A 26,143-nucleotide genomic window follows, 5' to 3' on the forward strand; every position below is an offset into this window, starting at 1 on the left:
TGTGGCACAGCCTCAAGGGTTCCGTCGCCGTCAGCAACAAAAGCAACCTACGTGCTGCAGGTTTGACATGGCGGGAGGCGCAAGAGTTGGCGATGGACCGAGGGAAGTGGCGCGAACTTGTGCTTGTCCTATGCCCCAATACTGGGTCGTGACAGGGTGGAAGAAGATATTCATGAGATGTTTTCAAATTATGTATATTCAGGATATAGAATGTCACATTCTGAAATCTTGTGTCTTATTCGTTGAATAAAAAAAATAATTTATTAAAAATATTTATTTTATGCAATATTTATTTTGTTAGGTAGGTACTGGTGTATCTTGAGCTAGACTATGCATTGAACACCAATGAAGTGTTCATAGTGATACGATACAACCCTCCTTTCAACAACATTTCATTCATTTACCTATTTAGCATAATGAGGTTTCTTAGTATGTGCACCAATATTTACCTCGTTGGCACAGGTGTGCTCGGAACCTGGCGGACTGTTGGCCGACTATTTGATGGCTGTCCTTGAGCTTCGTTATCCTCGTCACTTCCGAAGCGGTTAAAGACAGGCGGAGGCTCTGTGGTCGTGGTTGTTGTTGTGGTTGTGGTTGTGGTCGTGGTAGTAGTTGAAGGTTGTGTTGGTACATATATCGGGGTATCTGAAAAGAATGTGAACTTATTGAAGCATGTTCATACAGGGACACACCAAGCCAGTGACGTCCCGTGTGTGTAGGCAGATTCAGCGATCAGAATCATTTGGTACATAGATAAATAGCTACATAAACTTAGTAATAACGAAAATATCCTTCCAATAAAAAAAATTCAACTCACTAATTGGAAACAAAATGACGTGTTAATTAACATAAAAGGTTTAACAAGACTGTATTTTTGTCGGCTTCGCGACGTCTAGTTTACGTCTGTCGCCCTTCGACGTCCATTGTGAACATAAACGACACGGATGATAAAAAATACTGTATAAAAAATGGGGTGGCATTTTGGGTCTGCCCAAGGGCGGCATTTTGCCTAGTGACGTCACTGCACCAAGCGGGGGTGTTAGGGATGTGAAACATCCGGGCGATCAGATTTAAAAGACGGCAAAAGTCCACAGTCACCAGAAAATTAACTGAGTCATAAAGGTGCATTATTTCAAGAACGATTTCCATCATTAGCTTATTTTCTGTATGAATTATTAAAACCATTTAATACCCCTATTTGTAAGGAAAAATTAACGTGCAACATACCTATGCTCACTAACGCAATGTTTAAGTTGCGTTATGTCCATTATAACGATGACACCTATACTACCATGCTAAGTAAAAATACAGTGTTTTTAATTTTAGGGAAATGAGAACCCAAGTTTTAAACTATTTTTTTCCTTATATTATAATACAAAATTATTGAATTATTTTGACATAACCTCTAAATAGAGAGTGTTTATAATAATATAAAATATAATATAAGAGAAAACTTAGTTTAAAACTTCTCATTTCACTATAACAAAAAAACACTGTCGTTTTAGTTAGCAGGGCAATATAATGTTTTATTCCCTTATTTGGAATTAATAAAAAAGTTAATTCGATTGAAGAATATTGTGTGGACACCCTATCAAAATAATGCAATGTTTAAGTAACAGTATTTCGAAAAGTAAATTAACAACAACTGTGTTTTTTTATACTTCTATCTGGAAAACGTACCTATATGTGAAATAATATATCAGTGAACGTTTCATGATTGGTTTTGCGAGCAATCTCGTAATACATACCACCCAATGTAGATAGGAACGCACACAGAAGGAGAGTATATTATTAAAGAATATTACTTCACCTTATTCTTCGTCAGTATCACATGACTGAGGATCGTGACCCGAATGATCTGGCTGTCGAACAGCCTATGAACGAGTTGACTACACTCGGCATTCTACGACACGTAAAGCCCGTGACATTCATAAATTGGTTCTATTGTCAGGGACATCCAATGTTTCCAATGCTACACGTTTGAAAAACAAGACAGTGTGGACGACACAAACGAACACTAACGGTCCCAATAATTATGACGCGCATTCGATAACCACTTGTGAATGCGACAGCTCGCAACTAATTCTTAAGTGAACAATCCTCAGTTATATATGCAGGCCAGGTATCTATCGTTATATCTACTCAAAGTGTGGTGTCTGGGTATGGGGAAGGCATCTGTAAAAGTGCGGTATTCCGCGGTTGAAGCGATATAGTAGACGAAAGAAAAGTCCTGCTAGATTTTCTTAAGCCCCTCCCGCCGACTTAAAAATCAATATAGATATGTTAAGGATAATTTCAATAATGGGGGTGGGGGTTCAGAACAGATTAATAAATAGAATTCATATAGGGGGAATGGAACAACTGAACGCCAGGACAATTGGACTCCGCACTGTCGTAGACACGTAAACAGAACGTAGACGATGAATTTTAATCAGTTTCTATCTACTACTTAGTAGTTTTAATTCTATTTACTCTTACACTAACTAACTTACTAAACATTATTTTTTATTGCGGATTGAGAATTACCATGCCTAAGGCTGTATATAAAAATAAAAAACTCTTTTTTCGTTGGAACTTAAACATATGCACGATTAAATCATTATTTACGTGTGCATATTTAAATTCTCACCAACTATTAAATCATAATATAATAATTTAAATATAAATAATAATATTAAAAAAAAATTAAGTACGTATAAGTGCCTAACGTCTATTTATTTTCGAATTGCGTGGCGTCCTGTTGTCTCGGCGCCAAATCGTCCTAGACACCATATAGGCTACACTACTACATTTTGAAGCAGGGTTTTGAATGTGTATGTCTCCTACGATCATGAACGACACATTATAGACGTGCAATAGTGTGTGTTGCGACCTTCAAATACACCAATATTGAATGAGCGCCAGTGCATACACCGAGAGCAGTTGTCAGAACGAACGACAAGCTTACTAGGCAGGTGTTCAAGTTTATCCCATATTCTTTCACACTCGAGATCGATTGCCTGTTACTCCACACCCGTTAGGTATATCAGTTCCCATTAATTCTGTGTTCCCTGGTTCAAACCATTTTTGTGCGCACCTTTGTATATCGATTATCAATAAAAATAAATAAAAATACATTTTTATTTCTTACAAACAAAAGTAAATGACAGTTAAATGAGTATATCTAATGAATATATATATAACCTATTAATATATCTATTATGTATATATATCTATCTATGGTTGTATTATCTACTTACTTTCTAGTTTATATAATATTAATTATTATATTTTTTTATATTTTTGTGTAATACATAGATATATATATTAAGATTTTTTATTTTTGTATATAATAGTATTAGATAATGTTTATAAATTAAACAATGATATGTAATTAGTTTGTTTGGTTTGTAAGAACCCCTTTTCGGGTGAAGGCCTCCTCCAAAGTGTTAATCGATTATCAATAAATGATATTATTTAATTCAAATGATAATCGTATGACACAAATATTATTTTCTCGTAAATAAAATAATTACATTGTTCATCTTCACGCGCAGTCAAGGCCTATGATTGTTATCGGTACCTACAGCTGATGTTGAGTTAAAACCCATTAAATTGAATGGATAATCGATACATCAATATTTTAATAATATTAAACTGACTCCTTGCAAATATGTCAGTAATGACCCCACGATAAATAATATTGTCGTAATTAAGTGTTATTAGAGGGTCTGATAAATATGATGTTGTGGATAATTTTGATGACCCAAGATGGAACGTTGCGAATTACAATAATTATTTACTATTACACGAAATCAGCAAGAATGGAAAATAAATTGATACGATCAGAGGTGGTGCATAATAATTATGGTATTCGAACACGAGTGCCCGAATCCAGAGATCCTGTTTGTGATCCGAAATTCCCACAATTGAAAATGTTAAAATCTCGAAAATTTGGGTTATAACTCAGGGTAATAATATATAGAGAGTGGGCATTGTTCGGGAAAATGAAGCCATGGTTACATAAATATTGTTATATGAAACGTTGTACCATGATGTTGCTTCTCAGTATGGCTACCAAATTTAAACACAACATATTTAACCATATTTTCTACTAAATTAACTAAAAATAATTACCACTAACTTTATATTTAACACAAAAATAATAAATTTCATCAACATGTGCTCATAATTTTTAAAAGATTGTAGTCATCCAAATCAATATTTTTACTGGCGACGTGTATAAAAAATATTTAATTCAGCCGTAAAAATTCTATCTTACTCTAACGCAGTGGTTCCCAAAGTTGACTGGGCTCCGATCCATCTAACAAAAATTTCCAATCTTGGGACCCACCTCTTAGCTGTCTTAGAGAAAAGAGAGTATACATATTGGTAATGCTCAGATTCCCTAGTGGCGAGTCGTGGAACTACTTAATGCTGTCTTATTTTGTTCTAATTGAAATTAAAAAATATATTTTTTATAAGTGTTACCAATATGAATGAAAGACTATTGAAATAAGAAACACAACTTAAATTAAAAAAAAAAAAAAAAAAAAAAAAATACCTACACCTGCAAGGTTTTTTTTTACAAAGTTATTTCAATGGGCAATTACAGTTTTAGCATCAACTTCAACTTTAGTTACTTTTTATCGCAGTGAGTTTGATAGGTATATCCAATTTATTTCGGTATTTAGTTTTAATGTTAACCATAGCCGAAAACCCGACCTCACATAGATATGAGGTAGTAAAGAGGAGGAGGACTTTCATAGCTTCATCGAACAGGCAAGAATAATTATCAGCAACTGAGAGCCAGAATTTCGTTAACTGTTTACGATTTAAACTATTTTTCAGTGACGTATCTTCTGATAAATCAATGAGTTCTTCACTTGCTTTTGTTGACATATTAGTTGGTAAGTCGTCTTGAAATGGGCTACAAATCCAACGCAACGAATCAAACTTTTTCATCTCTTCCCCAAAATAGTCGTCAAAGTAATTCTTCTATTTACTATTATTACTTCCTATTTTTTTAATTCATTTATACAGTGGCGAGGGCCCACTAAATATTCGCTCGCGACCCATAGTTTGGGAATCCATGCTCTAACGCATATTGCGGAGATGTAAGCGTGCCGATTGCTTTCTCACTCGCACTTATGGTTAGTTTGTGTTCAGGCCTTAGGTTATAAATAAAATTGAAGGATGATATTATTATGTATGTCAATCTACAATTTGCTTCCGTGTCCGGAAACTTGTATGTATGCAGTTTGCTGTATTACACTTTACCGTGAAATGTTGTATCGGAAATACATAGCCGTATATTGAAGACCGACCAACCTCTTTGGGTCGTATAGTATTGACATAAAATTCATGACGAAATAAAACACGGTTCTTGTCGGTTTACAATAATTTACAGGAAGCCAGCAGCAAACAAATTTTGAAAACAGACGCTCTACTGGATTATTTGTTAGGTTAGGTTATGTTTTCATTCTTGAATTCATGAATTTTGTCAAAATCAGCTATGAAATTTGAATTAATGTTTATATTGAATCTAATAAAATTGGAGACCGTATGGTATACGGTAATCTCTTTCCGATAAGAAAGCTCACGGCGAACTGTGCCACAGTGAAATGTTTTAAGTACTTTCAATTTGCATGTAATCATTTGCTTCAAAATAAGGGTATTTGATCAATGTGTTCTCCCAGTGAATATTTACAAATCAGACCCATCGACCCTGATAGCGAGCCTAGTACACACAGTATGATTGCACACTAAGCGATGGAATACATAGCTATTGTCCATCACAAGACGTAAGTGTCAGTAGGCTGGACATTGCGACAAGGTAACGGCATTGAAAAAATATAAATTAACAAAAACATAGCCACATTAACACGAAATTACACATTGCCAACAGCACTATAGACACCAGTAAAGCATTATACCCCGTTTACACGTGTATAGATTTACTGTGCACAGTAAGAAACATGTATTATCCTGCAGTTGTCAAGATTGCGTGCATGAATCGAACGAGTTTGGAAACTTCCGAATCGTGTTGATTTTTTATGCTCAAGTAAGATCTGCGCCTGCGCAGTAGAACGATAGTGGCGCAACATGCCGGTAAAAAAACTAACTACTCATTTTGAGCTTAACAACCCATTTTCAATACACCTGTCAGATAGTACTGTAAAATGACAACATTGCACCTCGCTTACTCTTGAAGAATGAGATTGGAGAGACAGTCAGCACTTTTACATATAAACAATTATTGTCATGATAGTTTAAAATAAGCATTATTGCCGACAGTAAGTCCATGCATGTGTACATGCGCTATTAATCTGTGGCAGGATAGATGACAACACCGGCAACAAGCGAAAATATAAGAGTATAAAACCATAGCAACCAAAATCAACAACCTTATACAAGACCGATTGCAACGAACACAAAACGATTTATTACTATTAAGCATATTATACAATCAAATATAAAGACATTACAACGATTATTCAAAACATCCATTCATACCACTACGTTTTCATCAGCTTTGTGTATGGCAGAGAAAAGAAGAGCTGATGGCCGATGGGGAATAATGGAGACCTTGTACGCCTCATCAACGTATTGGAAAACCGCCTACTAGATAATGTATGGATGACAGCAGAAGACCAGCTGGACTGAGTTAGATGCAGAAAGCGGAGAACCTGGTGGAATTGAGACAAATGGGAGAGACGTGAAGTAGTTGACGTCATTGAGTAACAAATATTATTATTTTTTCACTGTTATATCTTTGGATGAGAAGATATAGTATTAAGAAATAACACACACTTAATTGGATATTATTATTATCTATGTCAGCTATTATATTTGATTTTTGTTCGCGTCTTAAGGACATAACCTGTCTTGCTCATATATTCTATGCACACGGCGGCTATCGAGGGTAGTTTATAATATTTATGTATTGATGCTAAACGTTACAATGAGTTAACCATCTGAACTGACAAATAGTGCTATTTTTTAACAGCACCTCTTTTGGATGTGTTATTTTTTAGAGCGAGATAGACAGTTTTGATTAATAATATAATTTTAAAAATTAATTTCTATAGAATTCAGTCACAATATATAAATATAGATTGATTTTAAAAATGAAAATAATTTTTATCTATTGATTTTGAAGAGGCGACGTTGGACCTGGCCCAGCCACGTGCTGCGGATGCCAGAAGAGAACTTCAACCTAGCCTGCTTGTTCTTCAAGCCGATCAAGCAAGAAGACTGGCGAACGACAGGGATTCTTGGAGGCGCCACCTGGTGTCCATAATATGCTCGAACTAAGGGGCAGATATGGCGGAAGAAGAAGATTTTTATCTTTAGGAAAATACATAATTTAAACACATCGCTCGATGTTATGTCAGTGAGCAATTAAAATTTCACTGAATCAGTATGTATCTATCCATCAGTAGTAATATTTTAATATCTTCTTATTTCCCGTAAGTATACCTGACAAGTGTGCTCTTTTTCTCTGATATTTTCAGCCTACCTGATAGCCATCCCCTTATTTTAACATGATATTATGTCTCCTAAAGATATTTAAAACATACATATCGCATATTTAACAAATAAAAACTTTGTTTCAAAACCACCATGAGCAAAATAATATGCTCGTGATGACATAATACTAACCGACGCGGTTGTTATCGTCCGTATCGAGGATGCCTTCGAATCTCCTGGTGAAATCCCCAGTCGGATCCCATTTGGCAGCCAGCCTGGACCACTCATCAGGGTAGTCCTGGCGAAGTCGCCTCAGAATGGCCAGCGCGTTGTGCTTCTGTCTGTTCGTGCAGCGTGAGCATTTTGTGCGGAGGCCTTCTGGTAATATACCTGTGGAATAAGAAGACAGCTATATGTTAATTTAATTACAAATGTCACCTCTTGTCAGATAATATTAAGTTACCCATTGAACTTTTTTTTATCAGGATTGCAGAATTAAACAAGGCTGAAGATTATTATCTCATAAATTAAATGCTAAAATATTTATATTTGTTTGCCTGCTTTCAACCATGGATTAAATGGAGCCTTTTGATTCACTAAACTTTTTAGCACACATCCTTTTATTTTTAGTAAAATGTTTTCATTTTGATTATTTTATTTTAATCTTTCAGCTTTTAATCTTAAACATGTAAAACGCCAGTGATTAAAAGAAGATTCGATAAAATAATCATCCTCAGCCGCAAATAAAACACAACTCTTATAGGGTCTAGACCAGGGATGGCGAACCTATGGCACGCGAATGTTTCATTTTGAAGAGAAAGGTAATTAATAGTTTAAAGTAGTGGATTGAGTATGCGGCCAGGGACACGCCAAGCGGGGGTGTTAGGAGAGCATAACACCCGGGTGGCAGGATTAAGGAGGCGGCAGAAGTCCGAAAAACTATATTTAAAAAAAACTCAATCTTAAGACGTTTTTACACACGTTAACTACTGCTGATGGATTGTGTTGATATGATTATGATTTAAATCTAATATAACTCTAAAAATGTACATTAACTTCTCCACAATATTTTAGCTTAGAAGATATTATAGACTTATTTGATGTACAATTGAATTCAGTACACTGTCTTTGATAATCATGACTTCAAACTGAAATTAATATTTAACACAACTACAGCAACACTCGTGAATTTATTTTAATATTTGAAAATAGAATACATTAGTTGGATACATATTTATATTTGCATAATAAATTAATTTAATTAAAGTTGGTTAAATGTAGTTTTACATTCAATGCACTTTTCAAAATAACAACTATTATAAGCAAAATGCCGTCCATAAACTAAATTAAAATGGCGCCCCATTCCATTTTTAGCATCAAGATTGTACGAGAATGTAAATTCATTACATACACTATAAAAAAACGAATGAATACAACAAGAACTCTTTATATGCGTATTATCTTATATGCCAGGGGTGTCAACTAATTTTTACGTAAGGTCTACTTTGGAGAAGAAAATCCTCTGCGATCTACTTTTTCTGAAATTAAGGACATTGTATATTAATAAGGATATTATACGCGGCTTAAGCGTCGGCCTATGACGTTGTGGGTCCCAGGCTCGAATCCAGGGTCTGGCAAATACACATATTGTTTTTCGATTTGTGTTTGAGTCAGAGAATGGTCCTAATAGGTTGAGCAAGTGGCTAACATCCATTTATCGTAAAAACAAAAAACAAAAAACGTTAAAACAAACCTCCACTCTTTGGAGGCCCATATGATTCTATTTGGATCGGATATGGTAAAGAGATATATAGTATAGAACATAACATAATAGATATATTTTTAAACCAAAATAGAATCTTACGAAGAAATTTAAATAAAGCGTTGTACATAGAAAAAAATCGGCGTGTGTACTTATACTTTGTATTGTATTTTAGTACATTTAAGTAGTAATTTAAGGGAAATCATACCCTTACAGAATTATAAATACTTAAGTATTATATTTGAACCTAGCTTACTCAAAAATAACCAGAATGGACTTGGTTTACTATGCTTGTGAACCACTCAATTCTACTATCAAACTTGCGTTTGTATACAGCTGGCTGACTCGCAGCTAACTTCATACTGTCGCGGACTTTCGTAACTGTGTGCGCGCGCAGCTCTCAATTTCACTCTCTACCAAATGCCCCAAAAGACGTATAACTTCAAAAATATTTACAAAGCTGTCCAAGCATACTCAGTTGTTAATAATAAGATAATTAAAAATGTGTATTATAGAAATACGTCTTTATAATAAATAAAATCCCATTATATTTCCAAATTATGAATATATAAATTAAATATTTTTGGCGATCGACCTTATTGACACCCCTGTTATATACTGATGTTTACAGTTAGTAATCGTTGGCACTTTGACAACTCACAGGCAAAATGATTTTTTTCTACTAAACGTGTTCTCAAATATTGAATTATTCTTTTTTTTTCATTTTTGTCGCCTCTCATAATTATATAACCTATGGGCAGTGAATGACCTGCCTACCCCATAATAATCTATGGTAATTTTTCATAAAGTATATGCGGACATTTCGTAGGAAGTAACAATATCTTATAAACATACGTATTTTTTTCAAAATCTAAGTGTAAAAAATCAATCTGAGGTTTTTAAAAAATCCTAGCAACCTAGTTATAGCTGAATTTTTAAAACGCAATGGTTATTTATGTATAGTACAGACAGCCTATCTCTGAACTTGTTAGAGCCGTCATGTACCTATATAAATGTGTCCGGAAATTTGTACGTATGCAGTTGGCCGTATCACACTTCACCGTAAAATGTTGTATCGGAAATATATGGTCGTACATTAAACACTGTCCAACCTTTTTGGGTCGTATATTACTGAGATAAAATTCATGTCTAAACAAAACACGGTTCTTTAAAAGTTCTCTAAATTTTGAAAATAGGGATTTTGAAGGGACATTATTGTCTGCAATGCTCTACGAACAACGCGTAATTTTTTCATCTCTTAACCGATAAAAAGGCTCACGGGGAACTGTGAACTGTGTAATACGTACAATTTACATTTAACCGTATATAAAACCTCCACTGCCCACGGGATGTAAGTGTGCCATATTGTCATATTACAATACTGCATCTAAAATAAGTCGAAAACATTCTTTGTATGTTTATGCAATTCATAATTCCAAAAATTGTACAAATTCTAAAACTAAACTTATATAGTTATTTTGAGTGGAAAAATCAAATAATGGAGAGTAAAAAACATAAGAAATGCTTTTTAGAATAAAATTGTATTGTCTTGTCTCCATTCTCGAAGAATTCCGGAAATAAACTTACAATACGGTTAGCACGTGAAATAACTGCATTTAATTTGCATATCAATGCAAAAAAAAATAATTGAAAAATGTAGAGGTCAAAAGAATGTAAAGTTTTATTACATTTTCACGAATTATTTATTATAACCTTATAAGATAAATGGATTATTTTTTTTCTATTCTGTGGTCAATAATAATATAATAGTTCAAATCTAACCATCTAATATTTTCAACATTTTTTCAATCAATGTTTAGGTACACGACATGGCTTTTCACTTGCTTGACACAAATACCTAATCCCTGTCATATTTATCATTATTTTTAATATAATGTTTGATATTATGTACCTAATTCATTGTATTACTTTTATTTTACAAACAATCGCATTACCTACGTTTGATCTTCATAATTTGTTTCATGCCTACTGCAAGAATAGCAGCATAAACATAGATCTCTCCAACCAAACCGCCCCGTACCATATCCGGTCTTAATCAGGCATATCACGAGGCCATACGTTTGGATATAAAGCCAGTCAACACCAGTTGTTTACGCCTAGGAATGTATCAGTAGTAGTTACACAAGATTGAGGTCGCCACACACTCAAGTGTTTTCAAGTGTGCACGGAAAACAGACAAAAATAAAATAATAAAATATAAATCAAACACTAATATAAAACTGCTAAATAATGATCTAAAAGAAGAATTTTGGTCTTTGTGGCAACCAGGTCGGATGGCTTAACAGGTGGTTGGAAGGACTTGAGAAGATTTTCTGTTTCAGTACACATTTTAGGGTAGTCCTTGAGGATATGGTTTGCATATTGTACTTATCTTCCACGTGGATATTCTGGTCAGGTAAAATGTCCAAACTCAAAGAGTTTGCCAGCAAAGCCACCGTGTCTAGTCAAAAAAATGACTGATGTAGGTAGTGGTCAGGAGTCTGTGCGATGACTTCGATTAAAACGTGTACCGAGAGACATATATGTACTAATCCAAAATTATTTCAGCGACAGATCTATATTATATGATACCGGCAATACAATAATATCTAGGAAATCCACAATGGGGTGTCCCCAGGGATCAGTTCTTGGACCCCTTCTATGGAATATCCTTTTTGATGACCTTCTGTCGATCCCGCTTCCAAACGATTGTAGTATTATTGCCTATGCGGATGACGCGCTTCCTGTTGTGAGTGCGAACAGCCGCAATGGTCTTGAGCTAGCTGCTAACGAGGCTTTGGAAACCATTATGACCTGGGGTTTTACTAACAAACTCACTTTTGCTCCGCATAAAACAGAATCCATCCTTCTCAAGGGAGCAACCAACCTCACTTCAAGGTCGCCCACCATCCGTATGGGTAGTACTTTAGTTAAAGTCAAAGATAAGGTTACATATCTAGGCATTTTACTGGATGACAAATTATCATTACTGCACCACGCCAAAACATCGGTGGCTAAAGCCAAAGCAGCTTACCATCGGGTTTCTTGGCTTACTGGAAATAATTGGGGTCTTAAGTTCAGACCTCTTAAAATAGCTTACGATGCAATCTTTATGAGTATCGCCGGATATGCCGCCAGCACGTGGTATCATAGATGTAAGTTATTGTCCATCCGAAAAACTCTTCTCAGCGGTCAACGCTCAGCATAACTTGCCCTCACTAAGGCTTATAAGACGACTTCTACCGACGCGTTGCCTGTCCTTGCTGGAGTGCTTCAGTTAGACCTGCACATTCAAATCCGTGGTGCCACGACCGCCTTGCTCGGGGGTCTGGGGGCGGAGGTTGGCGGTATCTTTATATCGCCGCCTTTAGGACTTGGATCCATGAGCCGGTGCGCTCGAAAACTTATTGTACGCGACCTGGTGTATGACACGGCGCTGCGTGCGTGGCAGGGGCGATGGACCACTTCTTCCAAGGGCAGACAAACGCATTTGTTTTTTCCTAATATAAAATGGCGCATGGAGATAACCAGATTGACTCCAGACCATTGGACTTCTCAGTTCTTAACCGGACACGGTGGTTTTGCCTCCAAGCTCTGTCAGCTTGGCCTAATAGAATCTCCGACTTGCTTATGTGGCGAATTGCAGGATGCCGATCACATCCTCTGGGAGTGTCCCCATATGTCGGTTGAAAGGGAAGAGCTTCTCAAGTCGGTCCGACCCTCAGTTGGACCGGTCGGCCATTGCGACTTGGTATATACGAGGGAAAATTTCTCAGCTTTTAAAAAGTTTGCGGCATTATACGGCGAGCGAGAAGGTCTTTTCTCATCGAGAATTGACCGTAATACATTATATGGAAGTAGGGATCACGCACACTCTAGTGCACGCCAATCAAGGTCTTGGGAAGTTCCTCCTGGGACACTTTCGGCACAAATTTGAATAGCGCCTATCGTTCGTTACGCCACGGTATACGCCTGCATAACTGCTGTGGAGACGTGGCGGGTGGTGGAGGGAAAAGCAAGTCAGTGCGATCCATTATTATATTATTACAGATTATCACCAATCGTACATTATAATAAAACAAATAATTGTGCCTGCCGCTGGTGGAGGTATCCCACTTTCTTTGCCAGGTCTTCTGCATCCAGCGTCATTACACGTTTCATCCAGTTCGTCATGAATAGTTTTTCAGGAGGGGGGTGGCGTAAGGTGAAACTAGCCGAATAAGATATTAGTAAACGAAACATCGTTTGGAAGGTGAGAAATATACCTACATGCAATAAACACATGCTAAAATGGCGGTTAAAAGGCATAATCAACTTTTTTCTTTCACTCTTCCTTGCCAATGACGTCCCTTCCCAAAGTGCGATCTTTAATCAGATTGACAATGTTATCCCCTTTCATTTTTAGTTTCAAATTACCTATAATATCGTCACCTTAATACTACAACTAGATAACTTGATTTTCACTGTTTTTGAGATAGTTTTTGAATATGATTCTACATTTCCTTCTCCACAAAATGACAAAACTAGGTAAATCAGAAGTTAATGGGAACTGTCTTAATTTTGTGTTTGAAAATATTCGATAAATTTAAAATAATAAATGCATTAAATAAATAAAATAATATATCTATAATATGTTTTCAGACACTTGAACATTATTTAATTTTTTCTAATTAGACATGCACAATTTTAAATTTTTATATTAAATAATAATTATAGCCTAGATTTATGTTAATTAAGAAAAGTTTAAATTTCATTTTGTCAACAATGACCAAATCAGAGTTATCTAGTTGTAGTATGTAGGTGCTTTATTATTTATGTTCGGCTACGTTAAATAGATGAATACACAAAAAAGTCTTTCACTTTACGGAACACTGAGAATTAGAGAATTTTCAAGAGACCTACTCTCAAATAGTGGTGGTTTTAGATATGTACATTATGGTATGTAGCGCTGACATGTTTGAAGGCACCCTTCTGAAAATCTTGTCTTTCCGATAAACTGCCATTACAATTAATAGTATGTTATTAGAATTTTTTATGCTATGATTATTCTTTTTAAACTAAATGTACTTTATAATGAAGCCACAGTATCGTTTGCTTCAAGGAAAACCGCCACTGCTCTTAAAAGTTTTAGTGTTTGTATTCGTTGCTTCATTCGCCGCCCTTTATAATATGCCGCAACCTTTGCAGCGCACGACCTGCCTACACCCACGGGACGTCACTGCGTTTTACGTAGGTATAGTATTAATTGTAGCTCGATTGCTACCGTTTTTGTAATGTTGAAAGTTGTCAAATAAACTGCATGTTACTTAACATTTTTTAAACGCGTTTTCCTTTAAATAATAAATGTTTTTGGGTTATTATGTATTTCAAAACTTCGTATCATAAGAATAATACGACAGTGTTTACATCGATACAAAGAAAAATGGAAGTTTGAAATATTTATAAGCTGAAACAAACATGTTATTCTTATGAATAATAATAAAAAAAACACAAAATTATAATATGTTTATGGAGCTACAACGTCTATTAATTTAAATTGTACTCTACTACTAATCAAGTCTGAAACCATATATTATTTTAATATATCCAAGAAAGAGCAAAACAGCATAATATGAACTTCTAGTAGGTACATAGATAGATCGTTAAAAAACAAGCTCTCGTGTAAGTAAAAAAGTGGTAATATTTAAATTGTTTCAAACACATTAGAATAGTGACGTCCCTAGACAAAATGCCGCCCCTAGGCAGCGCCAAAATACCGCCCATTTTTATACAGTATTTTACAACGTTTTTATTGGCTTGTATTCTTGTTTGTCCGGTGGTTGTTTGTCCAGTACAAATCTTGCAATCGATTTTTAACTAACTTCCCGACTAGCTAGGCATTTGAAACTTTTAATCAATATGAAATCTCAAAATGACATTTCTGTATTCTATAATATTTATTCAGTATTTCTATCAAGTACAATAAAAAGTTTTTATTAATATATAGGATTGTCAAGTTTGTATGATTCAACAGAAAATTTAAAAACGTGGTAGGTATATAAAAGCTCGTTTTTTCTTGTAATTATTTTATCATCCTTTCATGACTCCAATATTTAAGAAATGTGCTGTATGGAAACATTACTAACAAAATATATACCACTAAATCTAATTTAAATGCTATCCTACTTCAATAGACAATATTGGGAGTCCACAGTTTCAGATATATTTAAACTTACACCAGACAACATTCAAAACTTGCGAATAAATGGCAATAATATCTGGATAAATGAATAAGGTACTTGAGTACATGTACTTAACTATAATTCAAATATAATCCGAAAATCTGCACGTGTGATCGTTGGTCATCAAGGACGTGACGTCTAAGGACAGTGGAAGTCAACTAGACATCGCGAACTCGACAAAAAAAAATACAGTTCTGTTAAACCTTTTATGTTTATTAATACACTTTGTTTCCATTCAGTGAGCTGAATTTTTTAATGGAAAGATATTTCCGTTGTTACTAAGTTTAGGTACCTATTTATATTTATATATATAATATATAACTAATGATTGTCCACGATTTGCCGCCCTTCGAGAAACTGTCGCCCCCAAGCGACGATCAATTTGCCTACCCCCACGGGACGTCACTGCATTAGAAATATAAATAATCGAAAAAATTTAATATTGCTACTGGGGAACACATAATTAATGAAAACTAATTTTATCCTACAGGGTACAGATCTCGATTGTGGAAAACTATGGGATAAACTTAACACGTGTTAAATAATATATTATTTTCAATAGTCACGTCTGTCTCATAAAATATTCATTAAAGTTTACCACATAAGGATAACACGCATTCAATATTTTATGAGAGTCGATACGCTTTGTGTCGCTTGGTTTTACGGACTTAAGTAATAAAGCCAACCCTGCTTCAAAACTGCAACCGCACCCGATAGGGTAAGCTAGTTCTCATTAATCATTACTCAGTAAACTCAGTCAAATCTCACTTGAGAGCGTGGCGACCTCAGTCTTGGGTATCTGCTCCTGAGATATTACCAGGCAAAAAAAAACTGCTGATGCTTGACATCCAAATATAGGGCTTCATAATACGCTTGATTAAGTACGAGTATGGGGCGGGGCGGGCTGATTTGTAAGGGTATAGGTAAATCATTCTACAGTGGCACCATGGGTACGGAAAAAGCGACTTGCAGTTGTAGTGGTAATGTTTGTTAGCATTAAACCAGGCATTGCAGCAAGCAATTCCAATACATACGCGTAACGCCTATGGTGCCACTGTAGAATGATTTACCTATATTTGTGTTAGTTCCCATTAATTTTGTGCTCCCGGATTGGTACCAAGTAGGACTCGAATCTACATCTATCTAAATCTGGTTCAGGTTCTTTACTAATTTAGTCATCTACACCATATTTTATCACAACTAAATTAACCAATAACAATTCTTGTTATCAAACGCTTACCATGTTATCAAATTTCGATAATATCTTTTTAACACTACAACAACCCATGACGCCCAATGAGAGTAGGGTAGTGAACTGATAATATAATATAAGTAAAATAATCACACAAATACACAGGTTTTGAGAAGATGACATAAATGTATTGTAACCTTACCGGGAAACGAACCCGAAACCGCCGATAGCCGCCCCGGATGCACAGATATTCATTAATTTGGTCATGAGTATGTATGATGCACTTAGTTAAATTGATAAAATACACGTCTATTTACGAGTCTGATGCATGCGGGTCCTAGTTACTTGTAAATTGTACGTAAAAAATTTCACCGTGGCACAGTTCGCCGTTAGCTTTCTATCGGATAGAGATGGCCGTATACTATACGGTCTCCAATTTTATTAGATTCAACATGAACGTTAATTCAATGTTCATAGCCGATTTTGGGGAAAATTCATGAATTCAAGAATGAAAACCTAACCTAACCCAACAAATAATCCAGTGTATCGGCTATTTTCAAAATTTATTTGCTGCTAGCTTCCTGTAAAGTGTAAACCGAAAGAACCGTGTTTTATTTAGACATGAATTTTATGTACTATACGACTCAAAGAGGTTGGACGGCCTTTAATATACGGCCATATATTTCACGATGAAGTTAGATAAGCCGAACTGCATTCGTACAAGTTTCCGGACACGGCGGGTCCTAGCCAGCACCAATATTTTTTCAAAAAAATCAGAATAATGTATATAATATTAAGTATTATGTAAATTGTTTATTGCTACTAAATAAGTCTGAGTCAATATAATTAATATTGTTATTAAATATATAAGAAAGAAAAATAATTACAAGATAAAAAGAACTTTTTATATACAACATTTTTAAATTTTCTGTTCAATTATTATGCTCAATAATATGCTCAAACTTGTACTTGATATGAAGTAAATAAAAAACAAACAAACAAACAAATATAGAATACTGAAATGTCATTTTGATTTCCATAGTAACGCACGTATTTATTAATAATTTTGTTTGCTAGGACCACCCACTTAGCAACCAATAATAGTGGATTGGATTACGGATTTCTTCCGAAATAACTTTTCATATATTAAAACCTTATTAATAAAACAGAATTAACTGAAAATGAATTCAATTCTACTTAAAGATGGCTGAAAGTATCAAAAAGTGCATTGGCATCGTGTTCTGATAATATTCTTAAAGTTTTAAATGTCTAGCTAGTCGGGAAGTTAGTTAAAAATCGATTGCAAGATTTGTACTCGATAAACAACCATCGGACAAATAAGAATACGAGCTAATAAAAACGTTGTAAAAATCATTTAGATTGTAATATCAGATCGTAAAAATTTATTAAAATACACCAATTAACAATTAATCTAACCCGTTTGTAAGAAAAAATGACAAGATTAATTTTGTTCATCACAACATTCCAGGCTACCGCAAAAGCATTTTTTTTTTAACAAGAGTTGGAACAATGAATATTCATATTCATTATCTTATAATCCAATCACTCTTTATGACATGATCTTTTATTTGCATATAATAAATATACACAATGGCCATCGTATCCATAATTTTAGTCTCGTAAAGTCATGTCATAAAAGAATCGAATGACGAAGAGGGCGCATAGATATTTATATGATTAGACTTTTATTACTCTTGCTAGGCATATGAATAATGGATTACATATGTTTAGCATGTAACGACTTATAACAATTAATCTGCTTGTGTCGGTACTTTCTCATGAATAAAGATTAGATTTTATTGTGTCATTTTTTTTAAATAAGACAACGTCACCATCATAAGTGACCAGTTCTCAATATGAAAAAGTTTACGAACCGAAACGCTCAATTTCTTCTTCTTCTTTTTTTCTTTCGACCATGTCCGATCCTAATAGGATCATATGGGCCTCCTACAGCGCTCGAAATGGAAAAGTTTACGAACCGGAGCGCTCGACAAATTTTCTGAAGATATTTACATTGGCATTAAATCGTATGTGTATTTTATAAAAATAAGTGTGTCAGATTTTCTATTCTATGGCCTATCTAGCTCAGACGGTCAACATATTTTTTCCACGAGACGGAGCGATAATTTTACAAATTTCACGAGCCGGAACGGCGCTCCGGTGCGTTCCGTTCCATTTCGAGCCCTGGGCCTCCATAGAGTAGAGGTTTGTATTGACAGATTTTGTTGTTACGAGAAATGGATGTCAGCCAGTTGCTCAACCTATTAGGTCCATACCATGAGACACACAAATTGAAAAACAATATGTGTACTTGCCAGACCCAGGATTCGAACCTGGGACCCACGGCGTTATAGTCCAACGCTTAAGCCGCGCGGCCACCGTGAGCGACAATTTACTGAAGATATTTACATAGGTATCCGATTTTATGTGTATTTTTATAAAAATAAGTGTGTTAGTTTGTTATATGACCTATTAGACGAAAGACGGTGCCATCCGAAATCATACCATTTAAAAAATCATCAACTTTCGAGAAACCCCAATTGGGAAACTGTTAGGCCATCCGCTCACATGTATACTCAAAAAAGACAAGTCTAAAACTCCAGTATCCAGCTAATGTATTTCAATTTCGCTGACGGCAAAACTGAAATCTCTGTTTCAAAATGTCCGCAACCGAAACCGAAGAGACGCGACTTGATAGTCTCCCAGTTTCCAGTCACCCATAAAACAGTGGTACCAATATTAGTAGATTCGATGAAAAATCATATTTTTTTCCCAAAATTGGTGAACTGAACTGAATTAATCAAGCAATAACAAGTCAAGACGCCAAAAGTTAAAGATGGGCGAACCGATTTTTAATTTAAAATATGTGGCAGATGTTGAGAAATACTCCTGCATGTACAATTACAGGTTGCCAGAATATTCCCGTAAAGATATTATGGAAAAGCTTAGAATGAAGTAGGACAGACAGTGGATTTGACAGTTTGAGGTTATGAGAGTATTAGGTTTCAGTAGCCATGTGTGCAAAGCATCAGTCACTGGGGGAGGGGGGGGGGGGGTTTATGAGTTCCATCAGCAACCAGATTGTCGGATTTTAGTTTCTGCGTGAACGGATGGCCTTATTGCAACAGCTCTGAATTTATCTTTGTATGCTTATCAAGTGTTAATAAGCATGCATAATGAATGGCTGAAAATGCATTTGATAAAGATTTGTTTTATCGCACCATTGTTCATATCAATCCAATCCAGTGTTTCCCAATGTGTGGTACGCGTACCCCCTGGGTACGGGAAGAGTTTGATGGGGGTACGCGCTGCACCGGGCTTTGGCTGCGCCTGGTGCAACAAGCATTAATACGAACTTAATACTACATCCATGCTAGAAGGTTTATCGCATGCGGAAGAAGAGCAATTGTTGGAATTAGCTTTAGACGAATTCTCGAAAAATAAATATAAAGAGTTTACTTTAACATCATTCTGGCTGCAAATGCAACATGTGTATCCAGTTTAACAGAGAAATTCCTGAAATACAACTTGCCTTTTCCAACTTCATAATATCTATGTGAAGTTGCTTTTTCAGCATTTCTAGACATAAAATCAAAAAAGGTACAGGCTTTTGAATATGGAACCGCATCTCAGATTAAAATTAACAACCAGGGAACCAAATTATGATGATCCTCAGCATAAACAATTTCTTCCTTCTCATTGATTACAATGAATGTCATTTATAATATTTATTTATATTAATTTATTTTGAATGAATTTTATTTTTCATTTATTTTTATTTTGTTTATGTACTAAAAAAATCGGTGTGTGTACTTATGTACGCGCGTTAGAAGTTATACTTCTTTGGCGTAACAAAACAAAAATATTATTGCAGAATGTACCTACTTTGGAAGAAAAAAATCTCAAACCTGTGTTTGTAAAATTTAGCAAACCGCTATTTCGACCATCTTTGCTTAAACAGATGACTGAACAACTATTTTCATTAACAATAATAATTTACTACAAATCAAAAGTAAAACATAACCTATGCCCTATTTAATGGTTTAACTGAAACGTGATATTGGCTTTTGTGATGAAACGTAATAATTATTATTGTCTTTAATTATTATAAACAGCTAATAAATAAATCGACATGTGATATATAATATATACGACAAATATTGTCCTAAACTGTAAAAATATGTATTATTGTGTATGAAGTGTCTAAATATTGTAAATTTACAACATACCATTGTTTGAATTATTTACCAACTCAACATTCACAAAATTTATTTATTTATTGATATATAATTTTACTCATAAATAAAAGTTGCAACATTCAATTTTTACCCAACCGGCCCAAGCCACAGTCCTCAATATCACAGCTGAAAATTACAAACCTCCAGCATTTAGAACACCCGAACGTCGCCGCGCAAAATAAATTATGTTGCATCGGCGGGCAAAACTTACGCCAAATTAACGTGTTACATTTGCGCGCGCAACTTCGTCCCACGCCAAAAATACACTCTGATCTGTTTTCCCAAACGCGCCTAAAGAAGTATAACTTCGAAAAAAAGGAAAAAATAAATACATTTTGATTGTTATTAAAGTATATGCAATTTTTTTTGACGAGGTGTACCTACTCAATGTTACGAAAATTATAGAAGGGGTACACAGATGTCGAAAGTTTGGGAAACACTGAGTCTGATGAACTGGATTGGAATGTATCTTTATTATTCATTGTTTTAAACTTCATTCTAACGGATATTAATTATCGTCTGAGAATGCCATACGTAATATCAATGTTTGTTTTATATATTCTTAATCAAAATAGATTTTCAAATCAGTTTTTAACTCAACCTTAAAGAAGGACGCATCGACTGCATTCAATTAATGTAACAAATCAGATTGTTAACAAGTATTGTCTAAAACATAATCTATTATATATAATATACATATATTACATTCTAATAAGGCCAGTTTAAATTTGAAAATGAACCCGCCGTCCCATAACAAAACGTTGATCTAGAGCCGCGACATTCCGAGCCGTAATGTATTCAATTTCAAAGACATAATAATTATTCATTTCGCTAGTACATAGTAGTAAAATGAAACTATATAAACTATTCAATTTATTTGACACGACAAAACGATGTATGCATATTATATATGCACAACATTTAATAAGAATTTTCCCAATCAATTATAATAGTAAGACGTATTGTTTTCAAAAAGAAACTGAACCGGAAACAACGTTGACCTCAAAGCTAAGTATTCAACCAGAACATGCGCATTTTCTCTCTATTAAGTAGTAGTTACTTATAACGTCGACAGCACAACATCGTTAAATACTTACACATATATGTTACTTACCTATATTGTCAAGATTTACTTCAATTCGATCATTTGATAAGGTCATACCATGGCCCCCACACCCTGAAGCGGGCCACCAGGCCACTATGTTTGGCGCCCCCCCCCCCCCCAACCTATCTCTAAGGTTAAGGGCAGTGTGATGTTCTACAGTAGTGTTTCCCAAATGACATACCCGCGGAACTCCAGGGTTCCGTATAAAATAAAGGATATAATGTAGATTTTTAGCGATTTTTTTAAATAAATCCGCTTGAATTGTCGGCAATCAGCATCATATTTTGAAGCTCTGATCGGGACCCCTTTTGTGATAGCTAAGTAACATGTGAACCTTCGCTATGTTGGATAAATAGTTATTTTTATTAGTCAGGAAACACACAAAAAGTAATTATAAAATAAAATTTTATTCGTCTTATAGAACCGCAGGCGATTTTTTTTACTATTGAGCAAATTTGTGGTGTGTGTATATCTCGCTTAACTGGTTGACCTGCCACGCCGGGCCCCTCCTAAGCCCGGTCCCCCAGGCTAGAGGCCTGGCTAGAGGCCATGAGTCATACGCAATGTTCTCTGTAAGGTGTGTGCGTGACCACCTACCAGAATGTCTCCGCACATTTTGTTTTCATCCCCCGCACAGTCCTCACACAAAAATATTATAAAAGAAAGTTTCCTTTACCAGATTTTAGTTTTGCTCGAATACACGAAACCATCACATGCACAATTCTTCGACTCATTTTTCGGAAGGCTAAAGTCAAGTGCGACTAACGCGAGCACGCAAGTGAAATTTTACGTCGAGCGGGATAACTGTATCCATCCCATTCTGTCGCGTGCCAAAGTATATGAAAATATAATACGTATTTTAGCGTTTATCAATGACCATCTATGTGCCGGGTCATCTACATTTCTTAGTCTTTGACATGATTTAACTTGCAAGAAACATTGTCAGTACAGTCTCATAGTAGTCTTTATTATGAAAACATCTCACGGTAAAAGTTTTCGTGCCAAAAAGCAATGTTTTTAACTTAAGGGTCCACATGCTCAGCGTAGGTCAAAATTGAGCTTTTATGGTATTTTCAGAGCATAACCCTGACGTTTGTCATTGTAGGTAATCTATTTATAAAATTGTGAAGCCTTATTATCCTTTATATTTATTTTAAACATTTGATGACTGCATAAAGTATTTTTATTACATAAAATAGTATTCTTTTAAACCTCTCGCTCTAATGTTTTAGAATATAGTCATATTTCAGTACATCCATGTGCAGTGGTGTTAAGATTCTTTAGATTTATTATTTTTTAAACGCATTTATAAAACCATTAGTAAAATTAATGTTAACATTATATAGTGACATATTTACGATAAAAAAATATATTTTATAATCTTTGTGATTCCAAATTTGACAAGAATTAGGCATTTTATTATTCAAAAAATGGGCACGATTAACACATTTGAAGATAATTCTAAAGACACTGATTATAAGCTATGTCTTTAGATATAATATATTTTCTCCTAAGTGTTTTCAAAAATTATGTATGTTCAAAAATTAGAATGTTACATTCTTAAATCTTGTGAATTATTCGTTAAATATAAAAAGTAATTAATTAAAAAATATTAGCAAGTTCAAGGAAGCTACAACACTCAAATATCTTGGAGTGGTCTGTGACGTCGATTAGTAATTAAAGTAATACACACTTTGATTTAAAATACAAAACGCGGTAGCCAATGGTAGCTCAATTTAGAAAACTCTTCAGGGAGTATTATAAGAGCCATTAGTTAAAATTTCTCGTTATTAAGTATAGTACCTTTAGCATAGTGGCATTGCCCCCATATCCTGATGGATGACCTATCGCTAAGGTTAAGAGCCGTGTAATGTGCTATAATAGTGATCCCCAAATGGTACTCTGCGGAAATGCAGGCTTTTGGCATTTTTAAATAAATCTACTTGAATTGTCGGCACGATATTATGAAGCAATGATCGCGACCCCCCTTTGTGATAGCCAAGTAACATGCGGCCAATGACATTAATATGGACGAATCATCTGGAAAAGAAAATGACACTCACTTTATTGTCGGGTCTGCCGAATGGAATAATCTGTTCTAACGCCATTACAATAAAGATGATATTGCTATAAATTCCTGATGCTTTTTGTTGGGTCTGCCGAATGGTTCGGTTCGAACGGGTTCGCTCAAATGAACATTGACATTCGAAACACTGCTCTAACGCCATTACAATAAAGGTCATATTGCTATAAATTCCCGATGCGTGATATCGCATAATGGAAAAGTGCGTGACGTCTACCTGTACATGCGAATGCGCGATTACTTGCTAGCTATTGTATTGAGTGCGTCGTCCATTAATAATGTCATTGCATGCGGCCTATAGCCATATTGGATAAATAGTCGTTATATCAGCCAGGAAGTACACTAAAAATAATTATAAAATAAAACTCCATTCGTAAAATAGCACCGCAGAAGACTTTTTTACTATTAGCGCGAATTTGTAGTGTGTGTTTATCTCGCTTAAGTGATCGACCCGCCACGCTGGGCCCCTTCTAGCCCGGGCCACCAGGATCTAGCCCTGTCAGCCCCCCCTTTGTGGGGGCATGCATAGTGGTCTATGGTCTGTGTGCTTGAGCGCGAAACCCGAGAGATGCAGGTTCGATTACCTCGGTGTGTTTTACTTTTTTTCAAAAAAAAAAAATTCTAATGGTTTTAATATATTTTCTCAGAAGTGTTTTCAAAAAATATGTATGTTCAAAAATAGATATCTAAGACAAGAATCGTTGGAGGAATCTTAGGGATGCGAGGTATAATTAAGAGTTCTGTACGGAGCCTAAAAGGTCAAGTGAGAGCGGAGTTATTATTATTTTATGGTTAGTAAAAAAAAAAAAAACTTTAAAACATAATATATACTTACTTATATAATATATTTTTTTACGTGAATTAATTATTAAATCAAGGGCATGATTACTTTTTAGTATAATTTTTATACTTATCGTGTTTCATTTGCATGAAAAACTTGATCAGATTAATTATTGATATTGGTAAATTCAAATATAAGTATATTATTTCACAATATACACAGATAGTTGACACTTGCAAGTTTGTTAACTAAATTATTCATGATTTGCAATGAAGATTATATACGAGAATCATTGGTAAAGTTAAACGAAACATTGGGAAATAAGGTAGAATATATCATCACGATCGTATATGGGCATTGTTGAAGAATGTTGAAGAAGGAAATATGGGTTCCCATCTGCGTGAAGAAACAAGTAGACTATCAGGCCAAAATGCCAGTCCTGACGTAAGGGAACCATAACCATCACTATAAAATCTTATCACTCCTTTTGGTACTGTCTTCTGGTTACTCCTACTAGGATGAAAAGCACTCAGGCAGCAAGATTAGGGATTCCAATCCCGGGATCCCGAGCTATTTTCAATACCTATGAATCCCGGGATTGATAAACATAATCCCGATACTTTCTGGATTGAATTTTTTATCAATTTTTATGGAAAATAAAATAAAAACGAAAATATAACAGAAAAAATACTTTTAATAACAAATAACTACATTAGAAATAAACTGAGTTTGAATGAAGTTTGATTTATACTTATGTGTAAGTTGCCGATTCATTTTATTTTTTCACATAAATTAATAAAATTGAGAAAGATTGGAAAAAACAATGCTTAGCACTATTAATAAAGTAATTCCACCATGATCTCATACGTTTTACGGCAGTCTCATATTTGGCTGACTAATTAGATTAATGAAGCGGAAAGGCCATAAGTACACCATGATTTGCTTTACTATTTTAAATCTCGCTAACCCATTCATTAAGTCTTTACTATCAGAAACAGCAATCTCATATTAAATTCACATTATTATTTATATTACAATATTATTTACTCCATTAAACTTGGTATGTATTTCCAAGATTGAACTTATACAATATTAACAATAAATGTCTTAAATAGTATATATTATACTAGATTTAATTTAATTACCTAACCGATTTTTTTAAACGGTATAACTTCAATTATAGTTTGTCAATTTATGGCTACGGCCGTATGTTGTAGCTTAACCACTCGGGAATGCCAAAAGAAATGGCGTATTTAAAAAAAAACACTACCTTATTCTTAGGTCAATA

The 26,143-nt window shown here is 34.7% G+C and overlaps 1 protein-coding gene across 1 annotated transcript in view; it reads right to left on the reverse strand.

Annotated features, from left to right (window-relative positions):
* Nucleotides 1–26,143, reverse strand: part of LOC147074333 (uncharacterized) — a 129,483-nt gene that overhangs the window by 10,219 nt on the left and 93,121 nt on the right. The window contains exons 3-4 of the mRNA XM_085943637.1: nt 7,645–7,842; nt 450–645 (exon numbers count right to left, since the gene is read on the reverse strand). Coding sequence (XP_085799763.1) covers nt 450–645; nt 7,645–7,842 — 394 coding nt within the window. The remainder of the gene's footprint in view (nt 1–449; nt 646–7,644; nt 7,843–26,143) is intronic.

This window comes from Rhyacophila brunnea, unplaced genomic scaffold (genome assembly GCF_057557595.1).
Source record: "Rhyacophila brunnea isolate RB1 unplaced genomic scaffold, BYU_Rbru_1.0 scaffold_16, whole genome shotgun sequence".
NCBI lineage: Eukaryota > Metazoa > Arthropoda > Insecta > Trichoptera > Rhyacophilidae > Rhyacophila > Rhyacophila brunnea.